This window comes from Paramormyrops kingsleyae, chromosome 4 (assembly GCF_048594095.1).
Source record: "Paramormyrops kingsleyae isolate MSU_618 chromosome 4, PKINGS_0.4, whole genome shotgun sequence".
Lineage (NCBI taxonomy): Eukaryota > Metazoa > Chordata > Actinopteri > Osteoglossiformes > Mormyridae > Paramormyrops > Paramormyrops kingsleyae.
In genome coordinates, this window is record NC_132800.1 from 5,863,446 (window position 1) to 5,879,313 (window position 15,868).

The following is a 15,868-nucleotide window of genomic DNA, read 5'->3' on the forward strand; positions in this document are numbered from 1 at the left end:
TTGTCTTTGGAACCTCTGGCACAAGCCATCAGGGAAAGTGATGTGATATCACCTATTACTATTGACCATTCTAGCCACTACCTCTCGTTGTATGCTGATGACTGTCTTCTTTTTCTCTCTAATATTCGGGACTCTTTGCCACACCTCTTAACCTTATTTAACAATTTTCACAATATAGCAGGATATACAGTAAAATAAACTGGTCTAAATCTGCTCTTCTCCCTCTGAATTTAGCTGCTAAAAAGGCCCATCTGCCAGCTGGTATCCCTGTCTGTACATCTGTACCTTGGCATAGAAATTTATCCTAATCTCCATAGGATAGTCAGTGAAAACTTTCATGGGGTAAAAAAGAAAATAATGCATGACTTAAAGAGATGGGGCTCTCTTCAAGTCAGTATGCAAGGCCGAATCTCAACTATTAAAATTAACATTTTGCCCCGTATAAATTTTTTGTTCTTTATGATTCCCCTTGCTCCCCCACAAAAATACATATCTGAAACGCATTCTCTCATTTCACAATTTATTTGGGGAGGACAGCGTCCCAGAATTAAACTCGCAACCTTACAAAGAAGCAAGATCACTGGAGGCCTGGCGGTCCCAAATTTAAACTTCTGCTACTATGCCTTCCAAATTAGACCACTGCAGGTTTGGAGACACCAGGCTTCCCATGTCCCATGGCGAGCCATAGAGGCGGAACGTGTTAAACCACATCGTCTGGAGGACCTGCCCTATACAGGCATAGGTCGTAAAACTATCCATCTGCGTTATGGGAGTATCTTAGTTACCTCTCTTGATGTTTGGAAAGAAACTGAAAAATTACTGGGTGTAACGAATATTTCATAAAACATCTGTGTTATGGAACAATTATCATCTTTAATCAGGTGGTAAGTCATTTACATCCTCTGCGTGGGCCCATAAAGGAGTCTATGTTTGCGGTGACTTAGTCGATAATACTGCCATGCGCTCGTTTCGAGACATAAAAGCTGATTTCGATCTATCTGGTCCGCAATGAAAGCATATGGGGTGCCCTGGAGTCAGCCGATTCCAGAGCACCCCATGGAGAACTGGATTGATCCCAAACGGTGCTCTAGAGGGACTGTAACAGGCATTTATAATACTTTAATTCACCATCATTCCAAACACTTAGCTGTAGGAAGGGTGTGGGAAAGGGATCTGAATACACTTGGGGTAGAGCCTTTATGGGAGAATATCTGGGGGAACCTAAATAGGGCTTCCAAAAATCTTGCACACCAACTTATACACTATAAGTTAATACACATTTTAATACCCTAAAATGTTTTAAGATGAAACTACTCTCAAGCCCTTATTGCAGTCATTGCCCAGATCAGGCACTTGGTACATATGCATATGTTCTGGGAGTGCATTACAATCAGATGCTTCTGGCATGAGATATTTTCTATAATATCCTCACTACTTACAATAATAAGAACATACAGCCCAACCCCTGCCTCTGTCTTCTCAATGATGACTCACAGCTATCCCTCACTCTCACTCAGTGTAGACTGCTCCTTGTAGGACTCACTGCAGCAAAAAAAACTATACTAAGATTCTGGTTCTACCCTAATCTATTATGGATATTAAGGATTATGGGAGTATTGGGAGTAACTCCAATCAGCCCTCTCAATGTCGTCTTCTTCTTGTATTTGGAGAATGTCTCCAGGGCGATCTCTGTGCAGTCCAGCATGCCTCTAACGTTAGCGTAATATCTCTCAAAATTGAGGGGGACAGTGGACTTGACCTTTTCCCTGCTAATCCAGATGAACCAGTGAGGACAGCATGATGAAAGATAATTGGCCCAATGATGATAAGTTTGCTGACAATGCTCACCTTAAACATGTCAGCAATGAGCTGCTCCTTCACGCCAACAGCAACCCGCATGGAGTACATTAGAAACTGGTCTATTAATGGCATGCTAGTAGGTGGGCTGGGTTCTGGGCCGGTTTCCTCACCTGCCCTCTTCGCTTTGGTCCAGCACACCAGTCAAGAGGCAGATAGTATGATAGACTCCCAAAAAATCCAAAAGACACTCTCAGATTTGGTCATCTGATGCACAGTAGAGGCTGAAGAGGACAGGAGATGTTACTTTTTCCAACCCAGCTTCCAGGTTCACAGCCTTAGCCGCCGTATCACTACCTTCCCCAGTCGAAGGGGAAACAAACTGATGTTTATATATAACTTTCATTCCCCGACTCCCTTTTAGGTGGTGCAGTAAAATTGTTCCAAGTAAAAAGGTTTGGGACAACACCACTTTTTAGGCGACTGACGGTGCAGCACTGAATAAAATCTTCAGGGGTGAAATGTCTACTGCAGACAAAAGTGCTGCCTTTTCTTACGCTAAATTCGGCCCTTCCTCTCTTCTGATCACTTGTATCCATTTCTTCCTCATGGTTGTGTCAACTGGGAATGAATGAAACGACAGGTAGGGCTGTTTTTGAGTACAGCAAGAGCAGCCTGGGACACTGTAAAAACTTCGATTTTTAGACTCTGCAATTTTTCATATATGCCGCTATGATAACAGGAAACTGCACTGCAAGTCACTGTTGAGTTCGGGTAGAGAAATACGAAAGTAAGAGAAAGGTCCATTGGGCGGTCTGTAGACAGGTCCTTGCAGGTACGCAGCCAATAAGGATTGTGTTACGAGGTGACCTCATCATGTCACAGAAGTAAGGGCTGGAATTGCAATACAAGGCATTTTAGGCAGATTCGAGAAGAGTGGTTTCTGTGGTAAGAGTTACTCTCTTTTGCTTGTATCTTGGGCCGTAATACATTATAGACTGTTTACATGCACATAAAGCCATATAACACACTAATAGAAAGGGAAAAGCACAATATGTCCCATTTATTCCAAAATCCAATTTATTATTGCAGGGATATTTTCAGTTGATTTTGACCAGAAAGAATGTGATATCTTTCTTTTCACTTTTGATATATCGTATTAAGTAAGCAGTAAGGACTGCTGTCAGCTGGGACAAGCTGCTGTGTTTTACTGCTGAGTGAAAAGTGGATGGTCCTGATTTTGTGTGTTACATCACACTGTGAGAGGGTCACTGATTGGTGGGCTCTGAAAAATCAGTGTGACCTGGACACCACAAACCATTTACATTTAATTTTTAATTATTTAAAAAATATTTATTCAATCAAAATATTTAAATCAAAACAAAGCCCAATATACATAAAATATCTGTTTAAGAACTAATATGCAATGTAATAAGATTCAATTATACTTTCACTAATTAATAAACCAATGTTAAACATTGACCAGCAGATGGCAGTAAAGCACTTGTGAAGAAGAGCCCATCAGCGGCACAAAGTACTGTCTGTACAGGTTCCCAGCAGACAATCCAACACTGCAGATCAACCTCTCTGTGTTTAACTGACTCTCATGGTGTGACTGTACAGACTGAGCAGGGCCACGTGAGAGAGGCCTCACTACAGTTAGCATAACCATTTATTTTACAGCTCGTCTGTCTCATTCTGCTCTACAAAGGTCACCCCCCTGCCAGCTTCCCCTGACACAGAGAGATTCATGCACAAATAAATGGCTACAGCATAAACTGAAACAATAATGATATATAAAAAGGCATTTCATACGAACACAGCATAGCCTTGCTGAGAAAGCCTTGCAGTTTGTGCATTTATTTACTCTAATAGCAAGTGTATGTTTATCATAGTAACAGTATTAATAAGCCTGTATATTTAATCAGAATTCCCTAAGACCCCTGTTTTTTATTGGCCCCTCCCTCTGCTTCTCTCTGATTGGATCCCCTCTTTCTACAGGAGCTCCAGTGCAGCTCAGTGGCGATGATGGTGCAAATCAGATACAACACACCAGTCCCAGCTTTCAGTGCAGCATCCAGAACCTGCTCCCACCTGTCAGACATATAATACATCAGTGTGTCTGTCAGTCACACGTATCACATTGAAACCTGAAGAACAATGCAGTGAATCTACTCTGACAGAATTATAACCATCAACAGCAGCACCAGTAAGCCCAGTCCTACATACAGAGCCAGCTGGACCAAATAAGAGGGTGGATCTGAACAGTAAAATCTTCTGTGCTTTATAGCTACATATAAGAGCCACATTTGAATTACTTCACAGGCTACACATGAGGAACAGGTGACATTAACAAAGAACTTGAAAATAGCTAGAGAAATTGAACTGCCCGTTTTATTATGATAATTACATAACGCACTATATTGTTCTGTAAAATTCAAACAGGCCTGCAGTCAGTCCCCATAGCACAGGGCACAAGGCAGGGGCTCACTGTGGAAGGGATGCCATCTTATGTATTTTACAAGGAAAATAAAATTTAAATTCATGAATAAGTTAAAATCAAAAATCCAATATTTCTTCTCATAAATAAAGGGAAGTTAAATGCTCAGGTAAATGCCGCTAGCTGGACCCCCACACTACTGTAAATGCTGTTAGATGCTTACCTCAGTTTATCATTATTCCCTCCTTCTTCATCATGGGCCAAAATAAGTAGAGTAGTGGAAACAGGAGAAAAGATTGTTAATTAAAAATATGTCATAAAGATCTTTCAGTCCATTCAAACAGACACGTAGAACTACAGCTACCCACCTGTGGAGAACATGCAAACTCCACACACTCACAGCAGAAGCAAGATTCAAACCCCTAAATATAGAGGTGTGAAGCAACAGCGCCATCTACTGGACCACCGTGCCACCAGAATAGAAAGCTTCATACAGTAAGGGGTAAGGGAATTGAGGACAGACAGACCTCCCCACACACAGATTATCCCACAAAAAACACAGAGCCCCTTCATGGATGAAACTGGTTCATTTGGTATTTGAAATTTTGTACTGAAGAAAAAACGATTTGCAGCCAGATTTTAATTACTTACGTTCAGTGCTGGTTGTGGTTGGAGTTGTCTGACTGACAGTAATATGGACTGGGATCTGCCAGATTCCAGCAGCACACCAATACCAGCCTGTGTCCTTCCTCTCCAGTCCCCTCATTGTCACACTGAAGACTCCATTTACTGTGTCATCCCTGATCAGGACAGGCCTCCCATCCAAACTCACAGATCTATCTGATGCACAGGAGCCCCCGATCTTACACAACATCCTCTGACTATAATCATATTTATAGCGACACTGAACACTGATACTGTCTCCTTCCACACCCCTCACCACCTGTTTGTCCACTGAGAGCCATGGGGAACCTGAGCACACAAACATTGTGATTTTTACACAGTTCAAAATAAAATATACTATACATAAACACGTTACACATGTAACAAATGTAAAAATTGTAATCTCTTCTATAATTTTTTTAAATATTGAAAAAAAAATCCTAAATATTTTTATTCTTTCTGTGTTTGCGTCCTTCCTTTCTGGCTGAATGACATGTTACAAACTGTGCATCTCATTGGCTACAGTCTGCAGTACAGACATCTTACCATCAATGACTGACAGGTGAACCTGATCTCCAACATCTGAACCTCCACTGATCTCCACACCACACCAGTAGTAACCAGAGTCCCCAGTTGTCAGATTGTTGATGGTCACAGTGAAGACTCGCTGGTCAGGATCATCTCTGATTGACACGTTACCCTCCTGTGGAGAGTCACTGTGTACTATGGGAGGACATGAACTCCATTGTCTCCCTCTGCACCAGTATTTCACATGAGTTTTATATCTGTCACCATAAAAACACGGGATGGTGACAGATCCTCCTCTCTGTACAGGCACCAAGCCCACTGTGGACACACCTGCAGGGACAGTATAAAAGTTACCAGGCTGACTAACTCTCATTCCTTACACCAATTATGAACAAATTAATAGAGTCGGTCCCAGTCCACTGTAGGTTAGATTTAAAATTAAAATTCATTCAGTAGAATTTTAATACTTATTTTGATTAAAAGTTGGTTTTATAAAGTACCACTGTATTGGGAAAAACACTATTAAAAAATTAACCAATCAATTAGCTCCATAATTAGCATACAAAGACCTCTTTTTCAGGTTTGACTTATGTTAACTTCTACAAATTTATATGACGGGCATCATACCATCAGGGATTGATTGCTACACTGTATCTCCAACATCTGAAGCTCCACTGATCTCCACACCACATGAGTAGGTGTCAGAGTCTTTATAGCTGTCAGATTTATCATATTAAATCCTCTGATTAGCCCATTTAAACTGACACTTAATTCTGCCAGGTCTCATTTATCATATTGAATACAATGTGGAACCTGTCCTATATAAATAATATCTTAATAAGATATATTTTCTTTTTTTATTTCTTCAGTAATCGTGTTAATGTCCTTCCTTTCTGACTGAATGACATATTACATACTGTGCATCTCATTGGCTACAGTCTGCAGTACAGACATCTTACCATCAGTGACTGACAGGGAAACATGATCTCCAACATCTGAACCTCCACTGATATTCACACCACAGAAGTAGGTACCAGAGTCCCCAGCTGTCAGACTGTTGATGGTCAGAGTGAAGACTTGCTGGTCAGGATCATCTCTGATTGACACTTTACCCTCCTGTGGAGAGTCACTGTGTACTATGGGAGGACATGAACTCCATTGTCTCCCTCTGCACCAGTATTTCACATGAGTTTTAAATATGTCATCATAGAAACATGGGATGGTGACAGATCCTCCTCTCCATGCAGACACTCTGCTCACTGTGTAAACACTGTCAGCATCTGTGGGGAAAATAGCCAACTGAATAAAGATTTTCCACATCACAGCATCCCTAAGAAATACGGCTTGGTTTGTATGTGTAGCGCCCCCTTAGTCTCCGCTACCATCAGAAGGCGCTGCCTTCAGTCCTTTAACTAAAATGTTTTGTGCATATTAAATTAAGGCCCTATGTTAATTAAGTGGGTCCTCAGGAATGTATTACTAAACGCTATTTTATGTGGTGGCTTACCTGTAAGCTTAGACTAAATATACACCTTTTTAATTAAACCGTTAGAGGACAGTGGGCCACATCACCCTCAAAGTCATAAACAGCTACAGTATTAATAAGTACTAAACATGCTAACCAAACACTAACCCACAGTACTGCAAAACATACAAACTATTTACCTACAGTATTCAGAATATATACACAAAATAATTTAGAATTAAATATAGACTCACCTAAAGGATTATTAGGAACACCATACTAATACGGTGTTTGACCCCCTTTCGCCTTCAGAACTGCCTTAATTCTACGTGGCATTGATTGAACAAGCTGCTGAAAGCATTCTTTAGAAATGTTGGCCCATATTGATAGGATAGCATCTTGCAGTTGATGGAGATTTGTGGGATGCACATCCAGGGCACGAAGCTCCCGTTCCACCACATCCCAAAGATGCACTATTGGGTTGAGATCTGGTGACTGTGGGGGCCTTTTTAATACAGTGAACTCATTGTCATGTTCAACAAACCAATTTGAAATGATTCAAGCTTTGTCACATGGTGCATTATCCTGCTGAAAGTAGCCATCAGAGGATGGGTACATGGTGGTCATAAAGGGATGGACATGGTCAGAAACAATGCTGAGGTAGGCCGTGGAATTTAAACGATGCCCAATTGGCACTAAGGGGCCTAAAGTGTGCCAAGAAAACATCCCCCACACCATTACACCACCACCACCAGCCTGCACAGTGGTAACAAGACATGATGGATCCATGTTCTCATTCTGTTTACGCCAAATTCTGACTCTACCATTTGAATGTCTCAACAGAAATCAAGACTCATCAGACCAGGCAACATTTTTCCAATCTTCAACTGTCCAATTTTGGTGAGCTCGTGCAAATTGTAGCCTCTTTTTCCTATTTGTAGTGGAGATGAGTGGTACCCGGTGGGGTCTTCTGCTGTTGTAGCCCATCCGCCTCAAGGGTGTGCGTGTTGTGGCTTCACAAATGCTTTGCTGCATACCTCGGTTGTAACGAGTGGTTATTTCAGTCAAAGTTGCTCTTCTATCAGCTTGAATCAGTCGGCCCATTCTCCTCTGACCTCTAGCATCAACAAGGCATTTTCGCCCACAGGACTGCCGCATACTGGATGTTTTTCCCTTTGCACACCATTCTTTGTAAACCCTAGAAATGGTTGTGCGTGAAAATCCCAATAACTGAGCAGATTGTGAAATACTCAGACCGGCCCGTCTGGCACCAACAACCATGCCACGCTCAAAATTGCTTAAATCACCTTTCTTTCCCATTCTGACATTCAGTTTGGAGTTCAGGAGATTGTCTTGACCAGGACCACACCCCTAAATGCATTGAAGCAACTGCCATGTGATTGGTTGATTGGTTAATGAGAAATTGAACAGGTGTTCCTAATAATCCTTTAGGTGAGTGTATATATATAAAAAAAGCATATATTATTTTAAAAAAATAGCTGTATTACCCAGGTAAACAGTTCAATGGTCTAATGTTATACTAAGTACCATTTTAACATGAAACAAAACTTAACACAATACTTGGATTAGGGTCACATGTGTTTAGAAGAACCATGAAGATGCTGTAAAAGACAAAGACTGTCATCTTGGCATAAGAACAAGAAAAGACACAGGAAAACAAAACGGGTGTTGGATCTTGGGAAGATCTACAGCAGGATGTGGTATCGGGAACCTGAGCCTGGGAGTGTGTTCTAGGGTCTGAGAGGAAAACCAGGACCTTAAATCAGTAGTAAAAGGCCCAGATGAGGTGAATGAATGGGCTCGTCACTGTGTGGGATGGCCACACCCCTTCAGTACTATGGCCTTACTTGTAAACATATCCAATGCTGTGATACAGGCCCTCTCCTATTCCCTCTATACATGCTTCCTTTGGGCTCCATTTGCGAACGTTATAATGTAAAATATCATTGCTATGCCGGTGATACGCAGCTCTATCTGCCATTAAAACCTGGTGACTGCTGCTCTCTGACGGCCCTTTCTGACTGTCTTGAGGATATTAAGAACAGGACGGCAACGACTTTCCTCCAGATTAATGAAAACAAGACAGATGTCATGAGTTTTGGTCACTCACGGTCTGTTCATGATCTCGGAGAACAATTAGGGCCTATTTCAGAAAACTTCCGGTCATGTCACGATCTCGGGGTAAGAAAGACAAAGATCCAGAAGTGCGGGGAAAGTTAGGCTTTACTGGAGGTTGAATCAGGCGAGCAATCGAGACCTGTGGTATAATAATAATTATAATTATAATAATTGATACTTTATTGATCCCCGTGGGGAAATTGTTTTTATGCCTCCCTCAACTTGCTCTTTTGTAGAGTAAGTTGTCTGTGAAGGGCAGCCACCTGGGGGTTAAGGGTCTTGCTCAAGAACCCACAGACGTGCTGAGGCTGGGTTTGAACCGGCGACCTTGTGATTACAGGCACACAGGCTTAGCCCACTGAGCCACACGCTGCTCCCAGCAAGTGTATACGGGGAAGCGGTGACAGCTCCGCAGTCCGATCGCTGGTTATGAGGGCGGCGAGCGGAATCGGAGCTTTCCCTGGGGGGAACCGAGGCGAAGGTACAGAAGGGGTGCGCAGAAGTCGAAGTCTTGATCCTAAAGCGAAGGTCGATGTCAGGGGAATCCGTCCGATACAGAGACACCAAAACAGGGCACGCGAGAGAAGGAGGACACAGGACGCCGAGCTCAGCGGGGCAGGCAGGTTAGGATCGGGAACTGGACTGAGGAAGGAATGGGAGAAGGTTAGGATCACGGAAGGAGAGAACAGGCAAGGCGAGGGTAAGCGGGGAGACTGAAGACAGAGAGAATGCTCGGTATGGCGTCTATTCATCTGCTCAATACTTCGCACTGATGGTTTGGGGTGATTGGTTTATATAGGTGGTAACCCGACAGCTAACGAGCTGTTCCTGCTCGGCCCCGCCCCTGTAGGCGTGACAGGTCACATGGTAAAAATTTTGGTGTCATTTATGATTCATCATTGAGTTTAATAAACAAATAAATGCTGTTGTGAAGGGGCGTTTCTGTCAGCTGAGCTCAACAGCCAAAGACCTGCAGACACATACTCAGGCTTTTATCCTGATTGGGTTACTGCGGTTTTATTTTTGTAAAATGTAACATAGTCCAATGTTTTTTATGTATTTTATTCTTTAATTGTAGTATTTTTTTATCTATAGCACTTTGCCACAACATACATTGTTCTTAAATGTGCTATTTAAATAAAAATTACTTCACAAGACTTGACATACAAAAATCATTTTAATGCATTTTAGCTCAGCCAGCCATCTTGCACATGCTTATCCAATACAGGGTCAGTACAGTACAGGGAGCATGGAGCTGATCTTTTTTAGAATTTGGTGATCAGTGGTCATTCTTAACACACCACAGCACAGCACACAGTACGCAGCAACGAAATGTGTCCTCTGCATTTAACCCATATATGACATGATGCCAGTCTGTCACAGGGCACAAGGCAGGGGAACAGCCAGGACAGGATGCCAGTCTGTCACAGGGCACAAGGCAGGGGAACAGCCAGGACAGGATGCCAGTCTGTCCCAGGGCACAGGGCAGGGGAACAGCCAGGACAGGATGCCAGTCTGTCACAGGGCACAAGGCAGGGGAACACCCAGGACAGGATGCCAGTCTGTCTCAGGGCACAAGGCAGGGGAACAGCCAGGACAGGATGCCAGTCTGTCCCAGGGCACAAGGCAGGGGAACAGCCAGGACAGGATGCCAGTCTGTCACAGGGCACAAAGCAGGGGAACAGCCAGGACAGGATGCCAGTCTGTCACAGGGCACAAGGCAGGGGAACAGCCAGGACAGGATGCCAGTCTGTCACAGGGCACAAGGCAGGGGAACAGCCAGGACCGGATGCCAGTCTGTCACAGCGCACAAGGCAGGGGAACAGCCAGGACAGGACGCCAGTCTGTCACAGGGCACAAGGCAGGGGAACAGCCAGGACAGGACGCCAGTCTGTCACAGGGCACAAGGCAGGGGAACAGCCAGGACAGGACGCCAGTCTGTCACAGGGCACAAGGCAGGGGAACAGCCAGGACAGGACGCCAGTCTGTCACAGGGCACAAGGCAGGGGAACAGCCAGGACAGGACGCCAGTCTGTCACAGGGCACAAGGCAGGGGAACAGCCAGGACAGGATGCCAGTCTGTCACAGGGCACAAAGCAGGGGAACAGCCAGGACAGGATGCCAGTCTGTCACAGGGCACAAGGCAGGGGAACAGCCAGGACAGGATGCCAGTCTGTCACAGGGCACAAGGCAGGGGAACAGCCAGGACCGGATGCCAGTCTGTCACAGCGCACAAGGCAGGGGAACAGCCAGGACAGGACGCCAGTCTGTCACAGGGCACAAGGCAGGGGAACAGCCAGGACAGGACGCCAGTCTGTCACAGGGCACAAGGCAGGGGAACAGCCAGGACAGGACGCCAGTCTGTCACAGGGCACAAGGCAGGGGAACAGCCAGGACAGGACGCCAGTCTGTCACAGGGCACAAGGCAGGGGAACAGCCAGGACAGGACGCCAGTCTGTCACAGGGCACAAGGCAGGGGAACAGCCAGGACAGGACGCCAGTCTGTCACAGGGCACAAGGCAGGGGAACAGCCAGGACAGGATGCCAGTCTGTCACAGGGCACAAGGCAGGGGAACAGCCAGGACAGGATGCCAGTCTGTCACAGGGCACAAGGCAGGGGAACAGCCAGGACAGGATGCCAGTCTGTCACAGGGCACAAGGCAGGGGAACAGCCAGGACAAGATGCCAGTCTGTCACAGGGCACAAGGCAGGGGAACCCAGGACAGGATGCCAGTCTGTCACAGGGCACAAGGCAGGGGAACAGCCAGGACAGGATGCCAGTCTGTCCCAGGGCACATGGCAGGGGAACAGCCAGGACAGGATGCCAGTCTGTCACAGGGCACAAGGCAGGGGAACAGCCAGGACAGGATGTCAGTCAGTCACAGCGCACAAGGCAGGGGAACGGCCAGGACAGGATGCCAGTCTGTCACAGGGCAAACACTTACATACAGTCACTATGGGCACTTTTAGAGGCACCAGTTCACCTGGAACATGTTTCACTAGATGTGAAACCAGAGAGCTCATAGGAAACCAGTATAGATACAGGAAGAACATGCAAACTGCCCCCCCGCTGCCCCCAGTCTCTAACAGCTAGAGGGTAACTAGCTCTCCAAACCTGCTGCAGAGTGAAAGACAACCAGGTTAATCTCGACCCCTGAGGCTGATCTTGACCCCTGATCTTGACTCCTGATCTTGACCCCCTAATCTTCTCACTGTGGATCTTCAATTCCACCCCAATTACCCCCCTCCCCTCAAGCCTAAAAATGTACTACTGGCAAAAAATAATAAGATAATAAGAGTTTTTTTTTCTTTTTGTAAATTTACAGTGAAATTTCTAAGACAACATGACCTGGTTAACAAATTAGTTATGACCTCAGTCTTTGCCTCAGTTCCCATTTTTCAGTGATCGCACTACAATGTTAATGGAACGTCACATGAGGCTGAGAAACCTCTGATTGGTCAATAAAAACATTGCTATTGACCCTTCATCAGGATATCTGTAGTGTCCTGTGATGTTCCCACCCCCTGCATAACGCATTATGATTGGTTGGTTTCACTGTCACTCTGCACTATAATGTACAGGGAAGATGTTCTGCTCATAGATATGAAAGCCTAGATGCCTCATTGGGAGCCTTGCCCCTCAGTTCTCCTCCCAGGCCCTAAGACCCACACCTGGGGGTTCTTTGATATCTTTGCTCAGTGTTTCACTATGGGGATCAGTTTGGGTGTGACCAGCTATGGAAGCACCAATAACATCAGCCTATCTGTGACAGACAGGTACACCTGAGACCAGGCTCCGCCCTGCTCTCACTACCCCAGTTGACCTCCCTGACGGGTCATTCTAGAGAGATTCCTTCCCATGCCTGTGCAAGGAGGGAAGTGATGATGCAACTCCTTCCTCTTTTACCAAAGAACCAGGGATTATGTCAAGTAACACAAAGTTCTTTTTCTAACTTCGCTGGGTGTTTCACTGTGAGAGATAGACGACTCCCAGAATGCACTGCAGTATCCCAAATCCGTGGACTGTAAACACCCAGAAAGCTGATTCTTACACCAGTCCTGAGGTGTCGGCACAGATGACCCTGAGACAGCCAACCTGTAAAAACACACAGATACAGACTGATAACACTGTGAAAGTGCCTGGTGACACTTTAGACAAGGAGCCTCATTCTCCTGAACCGAAGGAGAACTTACAGCGGGGATCCCTGGAAGAAAGGGAGCCTCTGAAGGCAGAACAGGGGGGCTGAAGACCCCAAGCTCCTCTTTGGGGGGGGGGAGTCGGAGGCCTGCTACCTTTTACCTTCATGGGGTCAGAAGCCACAGCAGCAAAGAGATGCTTCCCCCACAGCCCTGGGTTGGCCACTCTCCACTGCTGGTTGGCCTGATCTCCACCAGGAGCTGCCCTCTGGCCCCAGCCTGCCTGCCTCTTGCTGCCCCCCCAAAGCCTGACTGACTGACTTGCTTGTGTGGTAAACAGACTGAAAGCCTCATCCTCCTGTTTCCTGACAGTGCTGGTTTCCCTCATTTTATCCAGGCCCAGGCGAAAGAGACCCTTGTTAGGGGTCATAGGCCGTGTCCATGCCCTCCGCCTTCTGGGCATCCCCCAGGGCAGACAGGTGCAGCTAGAGGGCGCTCTCACCAGCATCCTGGGTCACTGGCTAAGGTATGCCCAGCTTTACTGCTGCCCGTATGCAGACCTCATACAGGTTACAGTCAGCCTGAGAACCTGTGTCTGTCGTGCTGGGGTGGGGGGGGTCTAGACTGTTGGGTGAGGAAGATGGAAGTCAACTGCGGTAGTGAGGGCAGGGGCGGAGCCTGGTCTCGGGTCGACCTGTCCATCACAGACAGACCTGATGTCATTGGAGCTTCTGTAGCTGGTCACGCCCAAAGCGACTCCCATAGTGAAACACCGAGTGAAGTTAGAAAATCTATGCTGCTGAAATGACCCCAGTAAGATCAATCATCAGCCTCACAGAAAAGCAAAGGGTACAAGAGACAGGGACAGTTTATCTGCACTGACAGAGTCATTATACTGCTTGGACACTAAAAGAGAGACGTTACAGTATCACACAGTATATTTGGGTATTATAATATCAAAATCCTGTTTCATGGTGGTTTGGTCCTGTCTTAAATCTTAGAATTCAAGAGAAATATTACAATCATTAATAAATACAAATAACATAAATTAACTTTATCAAGTGATTCCATTTGCAGGCTCAAAAGAATTTGTTTTAAAATATGTACAAAAAGGTTTGTTAGAATGCAAATACTATTTGCAATTTTCAAGACAAAGATCTCTACTCAGTTCCACTGTAATGAGTGACACTCACCTGTGAGCCCAGCAATGAGAAGAAACAGGAGCATCAGAGGATCCATACGTGTGTGTGTCACTGAGCCCAGATCTGTGGAGACTGACACTCACTTCCTCATCCTCTGTACCTTCACTGTCTCTGTCGTTTCTATTCTCACACCCAGCAGGCAGAGTGAAGGGGGAGTGGACACTTTAAACAGGAAGTGACAAAACCACAAGGCTGAATGTTTAGCACCAAATACTTCAGTAAGTCATTCCATTATTATTCCTCTGTGCAGCATAAAGTAAACTATCAAAGCACAAACTAATTAAAATTAAAATTTCAGCAGGAGCAAAGATGACTTCATGAATTACAGTTAATATCTATTAATATTGTCCCTCTATCATTTATGTGACTCACAGATGTTTTCTGCAAATACAAAAATAATCAGTGAATTGATGAACAGAGAGGGAGAGACACTGTAAACACTGCAGTGTGGGTCAGTACACACTGTCAGAGGCTATTGTTACAGCCCTGCCTTGTAGCAGCATGGCTGGCTGCTGTTTGCTAACTCATGTGTCCTTTAATGCATTTCCCTCATTGGCTGATGGTGCCTGATGGCGTACAGCTGGGGAGGAGCCTTTATCAGCCTTGCAGACTGCAGCCCGCGGTCGGCTCCCTTGTTCCCTCTGCCCTGTTTCTTGTTCCAGGCGTCTGTTTTACAGTTAGATTGCAGGCAAAGTTTTTAGCGGCCGTCTCTAACTCTGCTCTGCTATTGCATACATGCACACCACTTCCAGGGCATCTCTTGCTCTCACACTGATATACTGACAGACCAGGTACATCTCATGTGATGTTTTACCCCTTAGCCTATTAATAAAGGCTGTTTTGTACTGTGTGATGGTCCACTTTGTTCTGGCCTTCAGCCGACTCACGACACTATAATCTTTACATTGTTTGTTTGTGCACTGATGTAATATCTGTGTATTTCTTGTCTGATGAAAGGAAACATTTTGATGTTGCTTTTGTCTTACTGTTTACAAGAACAAATATTTAAATAACATTAGAAATTTAATTCTGATATATTTAACTTCCTCATTTTTCTCTCACACATGAGCATAAAGCAGCTTAATCATTAGCATGACACCGAAGTTATTCTCAGAATAAGCAGAAATGTCATCATACAGGATGTGAGGGTGAGACTCTGCAGAAACACTGTGTGCTGCATACAGAGGGTCTGACCTCAGGCCTTTGGTTCAGTCTTTATTATGTTTTATACAGTTTGTTAAGCATCACTGCAGTAGGTCCGCAGGCCTTGCAGGCCCCGTCGGTCTGAGCTCTTGCAAGCCTGCAATGTTCCACCCAGTGTCCTAAGGCAAAGGTCCACCGGATCCGACAAGACTGGACCCAAATCACCAGATCACCACATCAAAAGGGACACCTCACCCCCACTGGGCGGCCGGAAACCTGCAGCTAAATTCCAGCGACAAGGCCTGGCTGCGTCAAGACACAGATGCATCCTACACTCGCTGACTCACACCAATA

General features: G+C 45.2%; 2 protein-coding genes across 8 annotated transcripts in view; both read right to left on the reverse strand.

The window, feature by feature from the left end:
• The window catches only part of LOC140588677 (polymeric immunoglobulin receptor-like), a 76,977-nt gene extending 62,470 nt beyond the window's left edge, over nt 1-14,507 (reverse strand). The window contains exons 1-6 of one of the 3 annotated variants that reach the window (XR_011989830.1): nt 14,363-14,501; nt 6,388-6,708; nt 5,447-5,758; nt 4,889-5,209; nt 4,461-4,485; nt 3,381-3,891 (exon numbers count right to left, since the gene is read on the reverse strand). Coding sequence is in view for 2 of the 3 variants with exons in the window: in XM_072710493.1 (XP_072566594.1) it covers nt 3,732-3,891; nt 4,461-4,485; nt 4,889-5,209; nt 5,447-5,758; nt 6,388-6,708; nt 14,363-14,408 (1,185 nt within the window). In the remaining variant the exon portion in view is untranslated. Of the gene's footprint in view, nt 1-3,112; nt 3,892-4,460; nt 4,486-4,888; nt 5,210-5,446; nt 5,759-6,387; nt 6,709-14,362 lie in introns of those variants that run through there. The other 2 variants (XM_072710494.1, XM_072710493.1) reach the window with 2 other exon arrangements.
• LOC140588675 (polymeric immunoglobulin receptor-like) overlaps nt 1-15,868 on the reverse strand; it is a 233,436-nt gene that overhangs the window by 130,810 nt on the left and 86,758 nt on the right. The gene's annotated exons all lie outside the window — the stretch shown is intronic.